Genomic DNA, 22,382 nt, shown 5'->3' with positions numbered 1-22,382 from the left:
TGTGGGACAATGTTTCTTTATATATGTATCTAGGATGTACCACCTAGTTGTGAATATTATTAAGTGAGTGGGCTTGTTCTTGATTTTGTCTATTTTTCCCTGCCCCCCCCCCCCTCACTTTATCAGTTTTTCAGGGACCCTCTGTTGTTACTATTGAAGGAACCGTCTTCAATCTCCTGTCAGCTTCTAACCTCGCCCTCTGGGTCTGTGTGCATGCACACACGAGAAACATCTGTACTGGTTAGCACTCACTACCCACCCCAGTGCCTCGCCGGGTTCTGACCCCAAACCTGCTAATGTCCCCGCGTGCCATCTGAGGCTACAACTATGTGCAGCATTCCTTCTTCAAATGCTTTGCTGAGCACCAATAAATAAAAACAAATGAATTCCTGAAAATCGGGGTCAGCCTGTCCTCCATGAAGCGCAGGGATTAAGTAAGCGAATAAGGTGGCAAACAGAAAAGCATAGGCAAAAGCAATAGTTCTGGCTTGCATATCGAGTCTTCATTAAAGCACGTAAAAGGAGTGTGCTGTAGTGAAAAATTAAACACAAATAAGCACTTTCTTTATAAATGGCATTTATAATTAATGTGTGATGAATCCTGTAGCACTTTGAAGATGTAAAATAGGCCCTCGTGTATTGCAAGCACTGCGGCAGAAGAGTGCACCAAACAGCCAATAGCATGAGGTGAGAGGGTCACACCTCTGGGGGTGGAGCCAAGGCCACCTCTCTGTATATTTTAATACATTCCGACCTAAGGGTCAGGCAGGCACCATGTCGACCAGGCTTTCGCCGCCTTATAACATCAACTGTTTTTGTGCACCAAAGTCAAAATTGAAAACTTAAAAAAATATAATAATAAGGCTCGCTGTGGATGTTAACAATCGCAGACTGATTCACGGAGTCGGTGCAGGAACGGGGCCTTGGGCCCTGGCTGGAATGTGACATGCACAGAAACGGGGCCACAGAATGTTACACGCGTAGAAATGCGGCCATAGTCCCTGGCTGGAATGTTACATGCATAGAAACGCAGCCATGGGCCCTGGCTGGAATGTTACACGCGTAGAAATGCGGCCATAGTCCCTGGCTGGAATGTTACATGCGTAGAAACGCAGCCATGGGCCCTGGCTGGAATGTTGCATGCGCAGAGACGCGGTCATGGGCCCTGTATGGTATGTTACAGGCGAAGAAACCTTCCATAGGCCCCGGCTGGAATGTTACATGGCCAGAAACGCGGTCATGGGTCCCGACCGGAATGTTACACACACAGAAACGGGGCCCTGGCTTCAGATTTGCTGCATTCAGGGGGTTAACAAAGGCCCCGCAGGCTTCACGGTGCACTGGCCCCCAGGCTTAACCATACTGGAGGGGGCCCCTTCAGTCCCTACTGATCTGAGTGTGGGGGCCCCTTCAGCATATCTTGCAGGGGGACCCTCACGTTTAGTTACGCCATTGGCTGCATTGGAATGAATTTATTAACTGTTCAATGAATTAAAATCATTACAGTCAGAAAGAATAAAACTGGTCAGTAAAACAATGATCACATTAAAACTATAAAGCCTGCTGGTTAAAATGTTTTTTGTTCAAGTAATATATCCCCTCTCGACTGCACCCACTCGGACCGTCAGCCAGGGCCGGACTGGCTACCGGGCACTTGTGTGTGCTGCCGAGCTGGGGGCTAATTTCTCTGTGGTGGGGACCTGGGTGCGCATTGAAATAAAAAAAGCAAAACGAATTTCGTTTTTCACACGCAAGTCCCTATGAACGAAATCAGCCCCCAGCTGGGCAGCACACACAACTGCCCGGTAGCCCCGGGTCTTTGTCATAAGTCTTTGCATCAAGTTTCTTAGACATCTTCATAGGCCTTGGTGGTTTTCTCATTCAGTAGTCTGTGGATAGTTCTCCGTGTCCCTTCCGTTTCAAGCCCTTGGTGTGGTGTGATTTCTGCAGGGCGGGTGCATAGAATCATGGCTCATTTGAGGGGAGGCTTGCATTCCCAACCGCAGGGCTACCGGCGGGTTTGCAGACGTGTCTTGCAACAGGGGGGGTGAACACGTGCCGGAGGTTCGGGGTACCCCTCTAGCAGGGCGCCCCAGCCTGGAACACACACATACAATGTAATAAAAGGCAGCAACAAGTGCCCATTGGAGGGGGGGGGGGGCTTTATTTAACGGGGCCGAAAAGAAACAGGTTTTTTTTGCATTGTGGAAACATACATTCTCCGTGGTGAATATAAAAAAACGTTGCAATGTTTCCCTTAATAGAGTGTTCAAGAAGTCCTGCAGTGTATACCTGGATTCTTGGGTACCTTTAAAGAGTTCGAGCTCTGCGGTGCTGCTCACGCGGGGTTCACTCCACAGGAGCCTCGCCGGCGCTTTGAGGCAGGACGCGCTTAGAAGCCCGTGAGGGGAACCGGTCCGACGAGACGTGTTCGGGCTTGAAACGGCGCCGGCGGGGCACACCTCGCGAGAAGGGGCGGCTCAGAAGCAGGCGAAACATGTCAACGGTTCCACTCACCTATCCTTTATGTTTGTTTATTGTTTGCAGTTTTTTATAGCGCGAACTCGACCGAAGGTATCGGAGCGCTTTGCATATGGAGCACCAGCTGGGCTACAGACCGACACATTTGGGGAGAGAAGTGATGTGCCCAGGATCACGGGATATTTGAGCCTGTCTCTGATCCGGTCTTTAGCGCCCCCTGCAGCGCGGGCATCAGCTCTCTTGGGCTCGAAGCGCCCTCGGGGGTCTGCCACGGTGCAAGCTTGACATTAAAATATGTTTATTTATTTATCTTCTCGATGGTGGCAGAAGGAAATAAAGACACAGGCCTCTTAAAAGAAAGAAAACAGACTGCGTCGAGCCCTGGGCCTCTTTTCATCTGGGTAACGCGACCCCCTATCTTTAAGAGCAATGCCACCTGGGCCTGGGGCAGAAAGGGCGGGCCACAGCCCCCAACATTCAGGAGTCAAACAGAGGAGCCCGGGGGTGGGGTTCAGAACCCCCATTACATGTCAGGGGTGGGCTGCGGTCTGGTTCCCGGTGCCTCGTACCTCCCTCATCTGTGACACCTTTAGCCAGCCGTAACTTTAGCCGACAAAGCTGGTTTTAAGGCAGTAGGATAACCGGAACTACAAGTACCAGAATGCACCGTGCTTCACAGAGCATGGGCTGGCTGAAGACCACTCGCCAGACTCGCACATGAAGCCTGGCTCGGCTCGGCTCGAAGTGCAGTTGTAACCGCGAGATCACACCGAGCCGAGCTTTTCTGTGGCGTCTGCCTCCCTCAACCCGCGGTTTGGTGTTGTGGCGTTGTGGTCTGAGCTGCCAGGTTCGAATCTCGGCGTCCGCTCAACATCATGTGATTCTGTGCAAATCACTTCATCTCCCCATGGCTGTAAGCAATGCAGGGATAGTTGTGTAAGGCACTGATACCCACGTAAAGCGCTCAATACCTGGGGTCCAGGTTGTGCTGGGTTTTTTTTAAATGCAGAAGAGAATGCACTGAGGTTAAAAAAACAGAAACCTACTTACTGGCTGTTTGTACAGAGTGAAACCAGAAAACCTGGACAGACACCTGCTTCCTTGCTTAAATTGTGTAATTCTAGGCATTTTTTTTTTACCAAATCCCTTTTTTGTTCGTTCTCACGCACGAAAGCCCCTGCGAATATGTGAGTTCAGACTAGCATTTGTAGAAACCTATTACTTTTAATAAATGCTTCTCAGATCAGCCCTATAACGTGCCCTGTTGATGTCAGATCGTCCACGCGTTACAGAAATACATTTTTGTGAACTTTGAAGACTCGTCATCATATTTGCCGTGGTTTGTTGTATTTGTACTCGTGGTTTATGGTGGGGTGTACATATTTTCAGGGCTCGGCTCGTGCACGGCTCTAAGATCCGAGCCAGGCCCTGGGCTCGGCTCGCCCTGTTCATTTGTTGGCTGTCCACCTCTATTCTGCACACACATTGTTTCAGAAAGAGGCACAGCGCCTCTTCAGCGGCAGTAGGCGCTATATGAATACAATGTAAATGAACATTTGGTGTTTGGCAGCGAGGCATGCCTCACCCCCCCCCCCCTCTCTCAGGCCAGCCCTCCCCACCCCCACGAGTGAGTGGAGTGGGAGGGACAGACATGATTGTTGAGAGACAGGAGCGAAGTGACGCGCGCCTGTCAGATGTTTCCGCCTGGGCCTGGAAGTCAGACTTGACCCTCCTGGAGGGGGGCGGGGGTGCTCTCACCGGGGGGGGGGGGGGGGGCAGGGGGACCCTGAATACACACAGGTGAAAGCACAGGACACGTACACCGAGCTGTTTTCTCACTTTGCTGGCACCTAAACGTGCCATGTTGCCCCCCCATGGGCATGTGTCACTGTGCCGGGTGGGGGGAGGGGGAGACCACCCAAGGCGCTAGCCTGCTGTGAAGAGCAGATGGCCCCTCCGAGTTACCTCTCTCCCCTCACCTCCATTACCTCCCCCTTTCTTCTGTTACCTCCCACCCCCATCATTACTTCTCCCCCACCCCCCTCTCACCCTAGTTCACCCCCATGCTATCCCTCCAGCGCCTGGCCACCCTTCCCTCCACCTCTCTTACTCCTGATAACTCCGCCTCCTCGTGACGTGTCCCCTCTCCTCAGCTCTCTCTCTGCCCACTCCTGCCCTTTCCTGCCCCCACACCCTTGCCATCTCCTCTCTTTATCAGTTCATCATCACCTCCTGCCCTCCTCCTCACTGGCACACTCGCGTATCTTTACCCCTGCCCTCCCTTACCACCCCCACTCCTTTACCCATGTGTCTCCCCCTCAGGTCTCGCATCACTGCCCGTCTCTCATACCTCTCCCCCGCCCCCCCCTTATTACCTCTCTCTCCACTGCCCCATGCTCTGCCCTCTAATCTGCCCCGCAGTTCTCCCACTCCCGTCATTTCTCCCCGCTCTCCTCTCACACCCCTCACTTCAGCCCCTCGGCTCTCTCTAATCTGCCCAGCAATCTTACTCCTGTAACTTCTTCTCTCCCCCTCTTACCTCTCCCCCTCCTCTCTCCACCTTACCTCTCACCCACCTCCTTACCTCTCTCCCCCTCCTCTCTCCCCTCTTACCTCACTCTCTCCTCCTCTCCCCCTCCTCTCCCCCTCTTACCTCTCCCCCTCCTCTCTCCCCCTCCTCTCTCCCCTCTTACCTCACTCTCTCCTCCTCTCCCCCTCCTCTCCCCCTCTTACCTCTCCCCCTCCTCTCTCCCCCTCCTCTCTCCCCTCTTACCTCACTCTCTCCTCCTCTCCCCCTCCTCTCCCCCTCTTACCTCTCCCCCTCCTCTCTCCCCTCTTACCTCTCTCCCCCTCCTCTCTCCCCTCTTACCTCTCTCCCCCTCCTCTCTCCCCTCTTACCTCACTCTCTCCTCCTCTCCCCCTCCTCTCCCCCTCTTACCTCTCCCCCTCCTCTCTCCCCCTCCTCTCTCCCCTCTTACCTCACTCTCTCCTCCTCTCCCCCTCCTCTCTCCCCTCTTACCTCTCTCTTCCTCCTCTCCCCCTCCTCTCTCCCCTCTTACCTCTCTCCCCCTCCTCTCTCCCCTCTTACCTCTCTTCCTCCTCTCCCCCTCCTCTCTCCCATCTTACCTCTCTCTTCCTCCTCTCCCCTCTTACCTCTCCCCCCTCCTCTCTCCCTCTTACCCCTCTCCCCCTTACCTCTCTCCCCCTCTCCGCCGGGCGCTGTGGGGGGGCGGGGGCCCCGGGTTCCGGCCGTAGGACATGGACGAGGACACGTTGACGGTGAACATCCTGCAGGGTCCGGTGCTCTCGCCTCCCCCTCTCTCGCCTCTGCCGGAGAGGAGCGGCGCCTCTCCCTCCCTCGCCTCCTCCTCCACCCCCACCCCCTCCACAAATTCAAACTCAAAGGCGCCTCAGAGCTGCACCATGATCTTCTAAAGTCATATTCCGGGCTCAGGGAATTATGCGGCAGAAGAGGCCAACATTATGCATCAGGGTCGAGTCAATTATGCGGCAACAAAAGGCAAATTATGCGGCACATTTTTGGGATAGTATTACTTCATTATTTTGTCATTGTTAAACTTGTTAAACTGTTTGGGCATTAGTTGCAACGCATTAGTACCAGTTTAGCACCAAACACAGCAAAAAAGCAACAGAAAGTCATCCTTTGCAAAGGACAACACGCGTTGCTGCTTTTTAGGTCTCGCTACAAACAGCGCGCGAAAGCGCGCTCTCGCTGAGAGCCTATAGCTGTCGGTTCAGCCGACTTCAGCCGACAAGGACTGGAGACAGGAGATGGCCACACGCACATTAAGAAGCATGGCAGAGTCGGATTCCGATGCGCGGCTTGGGATTGGGTCACGCGCGTCGGACTCCGACTCTGCCATGCGCCTTGGGATTGAGTCGCGCGCGTGAGCTTCTACCGTAGACAGCTCACGTCGCGAGCCTCGTATGTTTCAGTTTCGTTTTACGTGTGGCCGGTGGAGAGGAGCTAAGCGGCGGCAGCCGCGGAGGCATTGCTAAGCGCAGGGGGGAGACAGCGTCCCGGATACCAGCACGTCGGAGCCCAGGTAAAGTCTGCGCTATATAAAAGACTGGCCCGTTGCTCGTTCGGTTCATGTTTGTTTTTGAAAAGGAAAGCTAGAAGCTGGTTTTGCCCCTCAGGAGAGACGACGACAGGCCAGACACCTGAGTACTGTGTGCGTTTCTCCCCTGTGCCAGATTCCAACTTGTAATAGAGAGCCCTGGCATCGCATGACCTTTGTGTGATGCGCGAGGGTAAAAACATTAAGTGTGGGAACTCACCCCTGATTGGTTCATTGAGGTTTTAACGAGGTCTGCTGAGAAGATTGTTCACAAATCAAGAAATGTTTAGTGAGTGAGCCATTTAGTGATACGAGAGCGAATCATTTCTACTCTCTTGCTACTAGCAAACCCTGCCAACATATTTTTTGTACCCCTCTGACTGACGTATCTGACAGCTGACCTGAGTATGTGCTTTGGTGGATGATTGTTCATGTTTTTAATGTGATTATGTAATTGCTCCGGCATCAACTTTGAAAACAAGCATTTGCAATGCAATAGGTCTCGCATTTACGTGAGTTTACACTATTAGCATTGTAAATTACAATGCCTTTTATTTATGTTTTAAAAACAAAAACAAAAATAAAAGGCATTGTCATTTACAATGTCAATAGCTCAAACTCGTGTAAATGCGAGACTTATTGCATTGTAAATGCTTGTTTTTTTAGCAACTTTTGAAGTTTGAGTTAAAAAAAAATTTTTTAAATCAAAATCTGCAGATTATGCAGTAGATGATGGATTATGGGGGAAATGCGGCGAATTAATAATTATTAGAAAATCGGTGTGGTCGCATAATCTCGTAATTCCAATGGCCCTGGTTACATGTACATGCCACTAGCGCGACACCACCTCTATTTTTTTTTTGTCAAAAGTATTTTTATTGACAGTTTAATAAAAAACAGTAGACATAAACATGCGACAATCCCGCATTTCATCCCACACAGGGGGTAGCCAAAGCAGTTGCCTTAAGACAGCACGACAGACTGGGGATGGGTCCCTGCAATCAAGCCTCTTACACTTACACTTAGCAAAGTGTCCTAGGAAGTGCTAATCGACCAACGTGTGAACCATCGGACGGTATGTAAAGGAGGAAGAGGCCAGCTAAGAGTCTCGGTTGTACAGAGTCATAACCATGCGTTCAAACAACTAATCCTCCTGGAATGTGGATCACAAACAGCTTGCAATAGTGCTAATAGCCCCTTCTGCAGGTATGTGGCTGAGCGTGCATGACTATAAGTGAGCATTAAGAGAGATGTCAAATTCAAACAAAGAAACAAACATTATCCCCCCCCATCCCCTCTCCCTACCCTCCACCCCACTCCCCAGTGGTGGTAGCATTAATCCCAGGACAGGGAACCAAATGCGCAGCGGCAGGGAATCAGAGTTGAAACAAGTGGAGAGCTCGAACACTAGGCGGACAGACCGCGGATGACAGGCCCTTGGAGAGGAAAGCAACCAGCGGGCTCCAGCGAAATTAAAAATTCTTAAAATCATCTAGAAAGATATCTGCCATCCTTTCCATACTGAGCAACTTCCAAAGCCTCGAGTGCCATAAAGAGGAGGCCGGAGCCTCTTACTTCTTCCACGCCGCAGCGAGAGTAATTTTGGCAGCGCCAATGCTGAGCCACATGATCCTCTTGTCCGCCCTGGTCTGGTGTTCGAGGTCAGGATCACGGAGACCCAACAGCGTGGAGGCCATCAAAGTAGGAATAGGGTATCCCAGTATTTCCTTAATTTGGGCTAGAATTTCCTCCCAGAACGGCCGGATAATGGGACAGTCCCACCAAATGTGCTGGAAGTCCCCTAAGAACCCACATCCCCTCCAACATCTGTCGGAGGTGCCCGGGAAAATCAGTTTCAGCTTGGCGGGGTATAGGTACCAGTCCATCATGGTCTTCATATGTGCCTCCCTAAGTTCCACTGAGTGATTAAACTTGGCAATATCGGACCAAAGGTGTGTCCACTCGGCATCGGAGATGCCCTGTTGGAGGATCCCTTCCCACATATTCATATACCGGGGCCTAGGAGAAACTGCAGTGGTAAGAAGGAGCCCATAGATGAAAGTGATGGCACCCTTCATAGAAGAAGTCCTGGTTAAGAAGGCCTCAAATTTCGTGAGGGGACGAGTGGCCGCCTCCCTTACCTGAGGGGAGAGCGCCCAGTGCATCAGTTGAGCATGATGATATAGCTCACATTCCAACACCCCATAGTCCCTCCTACAGTTTTCAAAGGTGAGCGGGTCAAAATTGTGGAATAGGTGAGTAAGTGCTAGGTAACCTCCTTCCTTCCAGGCCCTGAAGGGGCCCTCGAGTGATGCGGGGGGGAAGGCGGGGTTGAAGTGTATAGGCGTGAAGGGGGAGGGGAAGGTGGTCCAACTGTCATCCTTAGAGATAGAGTCCCAAACCTTCAGGGTGGTGCTAGTGGGGGTACTGACATATGCATTCTAAGGTCTATCGCACTTGGGCCTCCACACCAAGTCCCAAATCGTTCTCCCAGCCACGCTCCTATCCATATGAAGCCAGTGTTTTTCTGATTCTGGTTGCGACCACGCAACTAGAATACGGAGTTGTGCAGCTTTGTAATACAAATGAATGTCAGGTAGCCCCACACCCCCCTCCTTCCTTGGTTTGCGTAAGACGGCGAAGGAGAAGCGCGCCCGGCCTCCCTGCCAGACGAAACGCAGCATCATGGACTTCACTCGCCTGAAGAATTCTCTGTCAAGATTTATAGGAAGGGCCTGGAACAGGTATAAAAGCTTGGGTAGAGGGTCATTTAAATCGCGTGGATCCTCCCAAGCCCGGAAATGAACATGGGTTTCCATCGGGCCAGGTCGGACTGGATCCTAGCAAGGAGTGGAGGGAAGTTAGCAGAGTACAGTTTCCCCAGCGTGGGGGTCAGGTGGATCCCCAGGTATTGAATAGAGGAATCTGTCCACGGCAGAGGGGTTAACGACTGAAGATGGGGAAGCTCCGACTGGGGAATCAAGGATATAAGATTTGTCATAGTTAATTTTGAACCCCGCCACCGCTTCGTAGCGCTCCAACGTGGCTTGCATATAGGGAAGAGAGTGGGCCGGCTCAGAGAGGGAGAGGAGTACATCGTCTGCAAAGAGAGTAATCTTGTGGGACTCCCCAGCGAAAGGAAGTCCCCGGATGTCAGGGTTGGCTTTCACTGCTATTGCCAGTGGTTCAATGCTAAGGGCAAAAATCAGCGGGGACAGAGGACATCCCTGCCTCGTGCCCCTGGAATGCACCTCTATTGTTTTATGGAATATTCTAGGGTGACCAGAAATTCAGGGCAGGCCTCTAAACATGCGGCACAAAGGGTCAAATTCAGGACAAAAGGTTAATTTTATGGACACATCCAAAAAGAGGTCATCCCCCAAAACTTTATCTGTGCATTTATTTGCCTTTTTTTTATATTGCCTTGTTTATTCACTGTCCTCTGTGTGTAATTGCCAGGGGCACAGCTTCGGGGGTTGGGAGGTGTTTGGGGGTCTTACACCCCCAATGTATCCTATAGTAAATAGTTGTGTACAGATGCTTTAAGTCGGTATGGTAAGGAGGTGTTTGTCGGATTTCACTTGAGATTTTTACATACACATGCAGACAAAGACACACACACTCAACTCTCTTTTAACGGTCTTAAAAATGGTTATTTTCAAAATATTGTGTTTTTTAAGTACCCCTCTCAATCTGCACTCCTCTCCCTTCCTACTGCTTCTTAAGGCCCCTCCTGCCCGGCTTCTCATATAGTTTATTTTTAACAAGTGTGATTGTTGGGAAATCTTAGCTTACACTTCTGCCCCCCACCCTCCACACCACCCATCTTACTGCGCAGGCTACGCCCCCGGTGATTGCCTCTAGTTATGCTATATTCCGGGGGTGCATTATGCCGTTCAATAGTAAATTCATGGGGTGCCAAAGGCCTCTCCCCTACCGAAATCTACCCAATTTTTCTCTGGAGAAAGCAACGTCAACATTTTGATTATGTTTCTAAACATCTTAAAACCCACGTAAAACTGTTTAGGAAACAATTAGGTTTGTTCAGGTCGAACAAAAGCCTCCATTAAAAAAATGAATGAGGCAGAGCAGATGGTGCGGGCATCAGTCTCACACCTAATGTCAGGGTGTGAGGTACCCACAACTTGTCTGTAGTCTCACAGCTCCAATAAGGCCTGGTAGCTACATTAGAGTGTGTGGGACTCTACTTTTATCTCTGAACTGAGATCCCAGAACGCCCAGGGCCGGTTCTAGGACTTTTAGGGCAGCGGCAGTCTGGGAACTGTGAGGACCTTCTAATCTGCATACAATGTTACATGAAGTGACATCACAGGAAATTACATCACAAGGAAGTGCCATCAATTGGCTACTGTTGAAGCGACTTTGCCAGAAGTAACTTTCCTGGTGCAGATAACAATCAAACAATAAAAACATAAATAATAAAACTAATAAATTCCCTAATTTAAAGTTCTATTAAGTGGAAATACATTATGTAAGTCACACTGCGTGAAAAGGCTTGGCCTAAATGTCTCCAAAACTGATATCTTTAATCACATTGTAACAAATTGGTTCCAGATTAGTGCATTATGTATGTATGGGGTATGTATAGAGCACAAACCTAGCCGAAAGGGAACGTATAGCACTTTAGGATAACATTCACTACTTCCACTCCAGCCTAAGCGTCAGAAGAGACAGCGTTGGACTATGGAGGGATCAGAATTACTATTCTCACTCCATTCTAAGCAATTGGTGAAACTATTGGACTGTGGAATGATTAGATTTACTATTTGCACTCCAACTTATGCAGCAGTAAGGAAAATGTTGCTGTTATGAGGTTAGGTTTACTATTCCCGCTACTTCATATGCATCAGGAATGAAAGTGTTGGTCTTTGGAGGGGTGAATGTTATCCTAAAGTGCTATACGTTCCCTACTGTGTTTTAAGTTGAAATGGGAGTGGTGAATGTTATTTTTCAAAATAAAAAATGTTTTGACATATTTGTTTTTTAATTTGAAATGTTAATGCTATTTTATCTTTAATAAAGGGCTTGGTCGCTCCACCCTCTGCTGCCGCTCCTGCCTGCCTGCCGCCTCCTGACCTCGCTCTCCGCTGCTCCTTCCCGCCGACTCCGCTGAGCGCCGCTAAATTTCCCGCCGCTGCCTCCCTGCGGCCCCGCCCCCCGTGATCCCATTTGCCGCCCCGCTCCCGCCACCCAGCTGCTCCTCCTCCCGGCTCCTTACTTATGACGCCCCCTGAGCGACCGCGCAGCGGACGCGCGCAGCTGGAGCACCGACGGAGCGCCGAAGGTGCGCCAAAGGTAAGCCCGTCTGCGCCCCTCTGCGCCTGGACCGCGCCCAGTGCCAGGACCCCTGGCCCCCGACGACGCCGGCCCACACGACGGACCTACGACGCCGCAACTCTCAACGCACTCAATGCCGGCCGGAACCACGCCTGCTGCCGAGCCACCCCGAGACGCACCCACGGACCCTTCACCTGCCTCACCTGCAAATTCACCTGCCTCCGGACCTGACCACACCCGCCAAGCAAAGCACCAGCAGCAACCACCTCAAGTGCATCCTGATCAACACCCGCTCCGTCCACAGACACGCCGTGGAACTCTGGAACCTCCTCGACGCTACATCACCGGACGTCGCCTTCCTCACGGAAACCTGGATGAACGCCTACTCTGCACCCGACATCACCATCGCCATCCCGGACGGGTACAAGATCATCAGACGGGACCGCGTCAACCAGACCGGCGGAGGCATCGCCATCGTCCACAGAAACACCATCCGCATCACGACCGACTCCAACGACACCTTCGCTGCAGCCGAACATCTCCACTTCCAGATTCACACCGACCCAAAGACGACCCTCAGAGGCACCCTCGTCTACAGACCCCCGGGACCACGCACACAATTCAGCGAAGACATCATAGACTTCATCAGCCCGCACGCCCTCCCCTGCGCTGACTACATCCTCCTCGGAGACCTCAACTTTCACCTTGAGAACAACAAGGACCGCAACACCGTCGCCCTGCTGGACAACCTCGCCAACCTCGGACTCAAGCAACTGGTCAACACTCCCACCCACTACGCCGGCCACACGCTTGATCCCGTCTTCTCATCCAGCAAGCACATCACCTTCAGCCACTCCACCGGACTCCACTGGACCGACCACAGCTGCGTCCACTTCAGCTTCAGAAGAACCACGACCCACCACCACCCGCTTCAGATTCCCCACAGAAGCTGGAGTAAGATCACCTGCGAGCAGATCACAACCTCTCTCAGCCAGAACCCACCCGCCAGCACAACGGACCCCAACGAAGCAGCCCGGGACTTCACACAGTGGCTGACCGCCTGCGCTGACGACCTCGCACCACTGAAGAACCCTCCCAGCAGACCCAGAAGCAAGAAGGCATCCTGGTTCACCGACGAACTCAAGGACGCCAAGAAGACCTGCCGCACCCTCGAGAAAGCCTGGCTCCTCGACCGGACCACCGACAACATGACCGCCCTCAAACACGCTACCCGCAAGCACCACCAGCTTATCCGCACCACCAAGAAGAAATCCCTGAAGGAACGACTGGACAACAACACCCACGACAGCAAGGACCTCTTCAGCATCGTCAAGGAGTTCTCCAACCCCAGCACCGGCAACAACGACATCACGCCGTCACAAGACCTCTGCGACTCCCTAGCCTCGTTCTTCCACCGCAAGATCGCCGACATCCACAACAGCTTTGGCGCACCATCCACGCACCCAACCACAGAACCAACGCACCCCAGCGCCACCCTCCGCACCTGGACCACGGTGACCACCGAAGACACAGCCCGCACGATGAACACCATCCACTCCGGATCACCGACCGACCCCTGCCCACACCACGTCTTCAACAAGGCCGACTCCACCATCGCACCCCATCTCCGGAACATCATCAACACCTCTTCAACACCGCCACCTTCCCGGAGAGCTGGAAGCATGCCGAGCTCAGCGCCCTCCTGAAGAAACCAACAGCGGACCCCACCGACCTCAAAAACATCCGCCCCATCTCGCTCCTCCCTTTTCCTGCTAAAGTCATCGAGAAGATCGTCAACAGACAGCTGGCCGCCTTCCTCGAGACGAACGGATCCCTCGACCCCTCGCAGTCCGGCTTCAGAGCCAACCACAGCACCGAGACCGCCCTCATCGCAGCCACCGACGACATCCGGACCCTGCTCGACAAGGGGGAAACAGTGGCCCTCATCCTCCTGGACCTCTCCGCTGCTTTCGTCATTGTCTGCCACCGCACCCTAGTCCAGCGCCTCAGCAATATCGGCATCCAAGAGAAGGCACTGGAGTGGATCATCTCGTTCCTCGCCGGAAGAACACAAAGAGTCCGTCTCCCCCCGTTTCGCTCCGAGGCCACCGAAGTCATCTGCGGCGTCCCGCAAGGATCTTCACTCAGCCCCACCCTGTTCAACGTCTACATGAGACCTCTTGCAGCCATCGCACGCCAGCACAACCTCAACATCATCTCCTACGCCGACGACACCCAGTTGATCCTCTCCCTCACCAGAGACCCCGACACCGCCAGAACCTGCCTACACGAAGGGATGAAAGACGTCGCAGAGTGGATGAAGGACAGCCGCCTCAAACTGAACTCGGACAAGACGGAAGTCCTCATCCTGGGATCCTCGCCCTCCGCCTGGGACGACTCCTGGTGGCCCCCAGCCCTGGGCACCGCACCCAAGCCAACCGACCACGCACGCAACCTGGGCTTCATCCTGGACTCCTCCCTCTCGATGACCAGACAAGTCAACGCCGTCTCCTCATCGTGCTTCAACACCCTGCGTATGCTTCGCAAGATCTTCCGCTGGATCCCGACCGAGACCAGGAAGACAGTCACCCAGGCACTCGTCACCAGCCGTCTGGACTACGGAAACGCCCTCTACACCGGGACCACAGCCAAGCTACAGAAAAGACTCCAGCGCATCCAAAACGCCTCTGCCCGACTCATCCTGGATGTCCCCCGACGCAGCCACATCTCCAGCCACCTGAGGAACCTGCACTGGCTCCCCGTCGACAAGAGGATCACGTTCCGGCTCCTCACCCACGCACACAAGTCTCTCCACGACCTGGGCCCCAAGTACCTCAACGACCGCATGACCTTCTACACGCCCACCCGCCAGCTACGGTCCACCAGCCTCGCCCTCGCAGCCGTACCACGCATCCAAAGAGCCACCACCGGAGGAAGATCCTTCTCTTACCTGGCTGCCAAGACATGGTACTCCCTCCCCATCCACCTTCGGCTGACCCAGGACCATCTCGCCTTCAGGAGACAACTCAAGACCTGGCTGTTCGAGCAGTAGCATACCCCTTCCCCAAGCGCCTTGAGACCCTCCCGGGTGAGTAGTGCGCTATACAAATGGTATGATTGATTGATTGAATGTTTAATTTTAATTGAATTTATTTGATAATATTTATTTCATTTTTCGTTTTGCCAAAATATTATGAATCTGCTGTGCGGCACATAGAAGGACAATTGATGGAAACACACACACACACATATATATATATACCACCAGGGAACTCACGACTGAGGAAGAGCAAGTTCTAAGCCTCGGATTAACTTTCTGCCCCAACAATGAGTTGGAATACACCCAGACCAAAATAGACTTGTTCCGCTTCACACGCAAGTTAAAATTACACAAACATTTTAAACTGCGACCACACCTGCAGAACAAGGAGAACCAAGGATCTAGGATAACAGCAACAGACGCTTTAAGCATCAGGGATTTACGCTCAGTAGAAATACTGGGTGACCTAGAATTGGAATGAACACAGGACCGTGCGCAATTAGATATAGCCCAAAGAGCTGAAATGCAAGGTATAGAACAAGAAAGAGACACAAGTGGATTCAAACCACTGTCCATCTTTGTTCCTCAATCCCCTTGGGATGCCATAGATGTGTTTTCTGAAGCCATGAACGATGATCTATTAAAGTATCGTAAAGCCAACCACCAGAATCCAAATCATAACATCACGGAATCACAAAGACAAGCCCTGAAGACTCTAATGACAGACACGAATATAATTGTGAAGCCCTCGGATAAGGGCGGGAATGTGGTTTTAATGACACAAGAATATTATAAACAGGAAGCATTAAGGCAGCTCTCAGACGAGAAATTTTACAACAAATGTACTAACGAGGTCTACCAGCAAAGCATTAAAGACTATGATAAACTCATTGCTAAGTGGTATGACCGCCACATGTTGAATAGAGATGAACACCTGTTCTTACGTACAAACTGCCCTATGACTCCTACATTTTACCACCTCCCAAAATTGCACAAACACCGTGACTGTCCACCTGCCCGCCCAATTATCTCCTCTATTGGGAGCCTCACAGAAAATATGTCTCGCTTTGTGGATCACACTCTGTTTCCTTTGGTATCTACTTTGGATTCTTATGTGCGAGACACAAAAGACTTTCTGATGAAATTACAGAACTTGGTGTGGGAACAAGGATATTTATTGATGGTATTAGACATCACTAGTCTCTATACAAATATTGAACATCATCATGGATTAGAGGCTGTGAAGTTTGCATTAGAACAACGCCAACTACGTTTTTCGAGACACAACATAATGATTCTCGAATTCATAGAATTCTGCCTGACCCACAACATTTTTCTGTTTGAGGATCATCTATACATTCAAAAGTCTGGGACGGCGATGGGTACCTGCTTTGCTCCCAGCTACGCGAACTTGTTCGTGGGCTGGTGGGAGGAGCAGGTACCCAGGAGCTGCACACTAGGAGGGAAAGAAGGAAAGGTCATCTGTTGGCATCGGTACATCGATGACCTTTTTCTGGTGTGGAAAGGCAATTCTGAAACAGCTTATGAATACATCAATGTCCTGAATAGGAACAAAATCAATCTCCATTTCTCGGGAACAGTAAGTCCGGTGGCAGCGGACTATCTGGATCTCAAGATATATGTAGAAGAAGGACACCTCCACACAAGCCTTTTCAGGAAAGAAACTGCTGGCAACTCAACACTCTTTGCCAGCAGTAGCCACCCTCCCCAACTGATCAACAGTATCCCCTACGGGGAATTGTTGAGGCTTCGTAGGAATTGTTCACAAACATCTGATTTCGAAGCGGCTGCTTCGGAATGCATATCCCGGTTCAGGGTCAGGGGTTATGGTGAGAAATTATTGAACAATACCCTAAATAGAGTCAGAAGAATAGAGAGACAGACCCTCCTGACCAATAATCCTGACCACGGGAATCGCAGAGGAACACCAGGTGACAATAAGGGCAAATTTAGAGTCATAACTCCCTACTCATCAGGAGCTGAAACATTTAGAGATATGTTAAGGAAGAATTGGCATATTCTCCTAACAGACACTGTGCTTAAAGAAGATCTATCAACCCAGCCACTCCTAACCTTTAGCAAGGCCAGATCAATAGGCGACATGTTGGTGACCAGCCACTTTGAGAAAATGCCCCGAAAAAGTAACACCCTAAGGGAGCAAAGAGGCTTTTACCCCTGCGGCCGCTGCAAAGCGTGCGCAGGAAGTAAACGGGTTCTTTCCTACATCATAACCGATACTGGCAGGAAAATGAATATCAACAAATTTATTAGCTGCAGTACGCAATATGCCGTCTACTGTCTACAGTGCCCCTGTGGCTTACGCTATATTGGGAGCACGATTAAGGAGATCAAGCTCAGAATACTCGAGCATATGAGAGCCATTGACAAAGTGGACCAGGCTTACCCAGTGGCTCGCCACTTTGCGGAGGCCCATAACCGAGATCGGAGCAAGCTCCAATATTTTGGCCTAGATGTTGTACCTCCCAATATACGTGGCGGTGACCGCCTACGTAGATTGAGGAGACTTGAATCTAGATATATTATAGACCTTACAACTAAACACCCTAAAGGTCTGAATAGTGGGGAGGACATGGCCTTTCATCTGGGGAAATAAGCTCATAAGATCTGAAAACAATATTAGGCGCACAGGGATCCATGATGACAGCTCATTTGAAATAACTGTACTTAGAACTATTTGAGTATCATCCTTTATGGATTAACTATACACCTCTGTATACATAAGCTCTAGAAATTTGTTTGATCTATGTCATATGATGATAATTTTGTGAGAAACCTTTCCATGCCAAACGATCCAAAGTATTTGATATGTTTTAGAATTCCTTACTATGATTTCACAATATAATTTGAGTTTTAGAACTAAAGAATATCTATTTGGATCGATATATGGGTGTATTGAAAGAGACTCTCGCAGTTCATTTTTCCACTGTACCTTTTTGACTTTCATCATACTTTTTTGAGAGATTGATCTTTAAAATGATATGTGAATTTTCAGATTACAATTTATCTAATGTGCTTTCTGCTGCTACACGTGAGGCATCTCACTACAGGAATCCCGCATTCTAGTTATGAGTAACTCCTATTGAAATGTTGTTTAAATAGAAGTCTCATATTTGGATCAAATGCATTTGACTACTTATCTTATAAGGGGACATTAGCCGATCCACGGCTGGATGTTTTTGTCCAATTTAGGATTATTATGTGACATATACCATGCATAGAATATGGCTGTTGCCCATTAGTGGGCTTGAACGTGCATTTCATCTCCTGTTTTATGCTAATCAGCGTTACCTAAAACAAACATTGTTAGATGGCCGCCTCCATTCAATGTATGGTGCGAGTCCCCTTTCTAAGTCTATGCTTTAGTGAATGTGGGAGTGAGCATATGATGTTTAAAATAATGTCGGGAGTAAACACAGTGCAACACACACTGACGAAGGCAGAACGCCGAAACGCGTCTGTGTGCACCCCCCCGCTGAATAAAATCTAACGTGTTGAAATTCTCCACCCTCGAGTGCTATTTTATTCTTCTGTGAGTTTGGAAGGATTTGGAGCGTTATATATATATATATATATATATATATATATATATATATATATATATCTCGTAGTACGGCGTCTCAAACCAAGCAGAAGAGCCAACTTCGCCCTGCCAGCATAGACTCCACGGACACGGATCAATTCTGAGCAAATTAATTTAATGAAGCAAAGTAAGTCGCATGACGTTTCGGCTCCATATATATATATATATATATATATATACACATACATACCCTTTCAGGCATACAGTGCAGCATAAATTATGCAAAAAAAAAGCGGCAGCACTTTTAGACTGAAAGGGTGTTGTCTTGACTTATGCTGAGTGCTTCCTTGTGTCTGGACAAAGCTATATCTCTCTGATGAGTTCTAACTAGAGCGAAACATGTGTCAGGTGTTGCTTTTATTTATTTCAGGCTGGCTTGGATGGGTTTTTACCAATCCAAAGCTGTAACAGGGTGCGTGGAGTGGTAAAAGGCTTTTGTAATTTTTGAGCACGGCATAGATGGCACTTGCTAATCCTATGCTCACAAACTCTGCTAGAGAAACAGAGATTTAAGGTGAACAGATTGAGAGGGCAGGTGGTGTTGTAGGGTGCGCCATATAAAGGCGCAGCTCTTCAGCTAAACTTGGGACCTACCCAGAGTTCCTTGCTTCCTTTTTTATACACACACACGCACACACACACACACACACACACGTGTGTGTATGTTTATATATGTATAACATATATATAGTTATTTTTTTTTAATTTATATTTTTAAATACTTTCAAATATGTATGCTTACATATATAATCTCAATATTTTATACTGTGATCTTTTGTAGACATTATTTTTGAAGTTTACATTTTAAAATCAATATTTAGTAACTTTATTATTGCTGCAATATTTGTGTTGGTAAACATCAGTTACCACAAAAACTTTTCCCCCCAGGGAATTACAACGCGGTCATTACACGACCGTGTTGTCGCTGTAACCACGCATACCATTACTCCGCAAGTCGGAACAATGACTTGCGGAGGAGCAGAAGGTGTTGAATTTAAAATCCAACACCTTCCCTACTGTTGCACATACTGGAGTTGGAATAGTAAATTATACTCTTACAACTTGAGGGGTAATGGTATGCGTGGTTACAACACAGTCGTTGTAACGAGTCCGTTGTAATTCCCTGCAGGGAAAAGGCATGCGTATAAAAGTGGTATATTCATTTGTGTATCACAATATTTTTAACGCCGATATTATACCCTACTGGCCAGGGAGTCCGTGACTGTCTAGAAAATCAAATAATGGCAGATTCATAAAGTATATATACACATGTAGATAAGTGCTTTAGAACTCCAAATAGGGGTAGCAAGAGTTATATAAATGCTGCAATACAATACAATACCAATTAAAAATGTAAAACTGAATTTTTAAAAGCTCCTTAAATGTGAGGCGTTTGAAATTCGAATCAAAAAATAAGCCAGCGGCATCCTTAGCTTGAATCATAGGAGCCGTGTAAGCACCACAAACAGAACATAGTATGTGCACTTGGCTGCCTCAACTGAGCACTAATATGCTTCCAGAAAAAGAAAGCATGTAGTAGGAGCAAAAAAGACAAGAGTCCATCGCTTACTATTTAGAAATAAAACACATATTGGAAGCTCCAACCTGCCCATTAAACTTCGATTTTTATATATTTTCGTTTGGGAATCAAATATAATATTTCATAGTTTGTGTACTTATATGATGCATAGTTGTTGCTTTATTTTTGTGCATTTTTAATAGTGCATGAGCCTGAACATCATGGGGGAAAATACATTTTCACAGAATGTATTTTTTTACCTGACAACCTCTCCCAATTTCTCCAACTTTTTCCACAGGTCCCTAACACATCTGGAATATGATGCTTCCTATAAAGCACTGTCAGATTTAGCAATATCTAGTCCAAACTATTCCATTTGATACTTTTTTCAGACAAACTCAATATTTTTTCTAGCAGCGTTATCCCTGTAGGAGGCTCAAAGATGGCCGGTGCTGTTGATGTGGTGTCATTTGTATTCCAGAAATGACTGTTTACACCTTTGGTTGAGCAACAAGGTATGTAGGTGTTATGAGAGTTCCTGCACCAGGTGCATTACGTCGTCAGCGAAAAGCATACGTTTGCATTGCTTTCTGTCGACTCATTACCACAGGGACTCGCGTGAGGAGCGTCCATGCAGAGAAAAGTATGAAAAGTACAGGCAAATGAACCTCTCTGCAAGTCAAACGAGCAGCGACAGCAACACCCACAGCTTTACACAATGTGCTGAAGACTAATGGCGGAATCTTGTTTATTTCATAGTTTGTGGGCACTGTGTCACCCCTGGGTGATAATGCGCTCTATAAGTGTATAATAACATAACATAACATAACAAATTATATTTAAATAGTGCATATATGAGATCACAAACAACAAACCGCTTGTGGAGGGGATGTGTTTCGTAAGTGGTAATGCTGCACTATATGGCACAACGTTTATTTTATAATACTAGGGCCATCAGATTCAGCCAATCTGCTACCTTCACCCTTCATCAGGACATCACAATTCTTTCTGTGTACTGTCAAACTACTTAACAGATTGTCTAACTCCCTGAGCCAATGGTTGCATTGAGATGGAAAATGTGTGGCAGAGACACGACAAATCCCTGTTGTGTCCCCGTGAAAAGATGGCTTTCTGGCAAAGATTCTGATATTATAAAATTGAAGTCATGACTGATTGTAATTAAATAAATGCATGTTTTTTAATTCGTCATAACAAACAATGTGTGTAAGATGAATTATATGTACTTCCAGTGTTTGAAGTAAGGATTCATCTCAACATTTAATGAGAATATTAAGAAAAGGATGTGAATACAGTGTCAATATTCACTCACATTATATTAACCCTAATCTGCTTAATCTTAATAAAATATGTATGGACCAGATTAACCAAGTTTGGGAAAACATTTCACAGATGATGAGTTATGTATTTTAAAAACTTTTTTACATCAAAAATTAAGAGAACAATGGGTCAGTGGGAGGACAATTGTTCACCAACTGCCGGCTTTAACCTCTTCACTCTAAGCCGTGAACACTGAGTGAGCATCTTCCAACTAGGATTCAGAGGCCAATCTTTATTAAATCCTGCCTGAAATGGAATCTACACCCCTTAATCACATAAAAATCCCTCAGATGCAGAACAGGCCGGGGTCTTCTAATGACTTGAACTGGAAAACCGAATTTCACTGCCTTCTTCTGGCCAGAACCTTATCTGACTTTGATAATAATATCAGCAACACAACCTAGCACCTCAGGTACAGCCAAGGCTTATCACAACGAGGGTCTGGTTTGCCACTTACTTTGGTAACCAGCCATAATATCTGCCCTCTTTGCTGATGTAGGAACTACAGATCAGTAGCTCTCCCGGCAACATCCACTAAAAACCCACGCATATGTGAAACAGTGAGACACTCACCACTGCCTTTTACACCGGATCAGTGGTCAGCTCTCAAACCTCAACCAATAATAAATCTACATATTGCCTAAAGCACTGAGAGCTGCTATGTCCCCAGCGTATGCTGAACATCCGTAGAAGTGCTCGTTGAACCACAAAGGCCGCAGTTTGTCGATGCAGCCTAACACCATTCAACAGTCATTGCCAATGGCAAAGTATCAGTGTCCTGGGAAATGTGCTACACATAACTCATCACCTTCAAGCCATGGACCTTCTTGTAATGCACAGATTGTAATGTTTGTCGACCCAACCCGTAGAAGGAACAGTTACTCACCTGTAATCCTAGTTCTCTTCCAGGTGAAAGCTCATCAAAGCCAGAAGCATTGAATAGTCCTGTCCACATGCGGGGATGCCGGAGCACTTTAAAATAGATATATGTATAACAAGACT

At 48.6% G+C, this 22,382-nt stretch overlaps 1 protein-coding gene across 5 annotated transcripts in view; it reads right to left on the bottom strand.

Moving 5' to 3' along the window:
* DLG3 (discs large MAGUK scaffold protein 3) overlaps positions 1-22,382 on the bottom strand; it is a 1,928,515-nt gene that overhangs the window by 574,445 nt on the left and 1,331,688 nt on the right. Inside the window, exon 1 of one of the 5 annotated variants that reach the window (XM_078640195.1) lies at positions 5,677-5,792. The exons of the other annotated variants lie outside the window; for them this stretch is intronic. Within the exon in view, the coding sequence (XP_078496321.1) occupies positions 5,677-5,768 (92 nt within the window). The 5' untranslated portion in view covers positions 5,769-5,792. Of the gene's footprint in view, positions 1-5,676; positions 5,793-22,382 lie in introns of those variants that run through there. 5 annotated transcript variants of the gene reach the window in all.

The sequence above is a fragment of the Lissotriton helveticus genome, chromosome 4_2 (genome assembly GCF_964261635.1).
Source record: "Lissotriton helveticus chromosome 4_2, aLisHel1.1, whole genome shotgun sequence".
NCBI lineage: Eukaryota > Metazoa > Chordata > Amphibia > Caudata > Salamandridae > Lissotriton > Lissotriton helveticus.
Note: the sequence above shows the minus strand (reverse complement) of the source record. Positions and strands in the feature narration are given on the sequence as shown.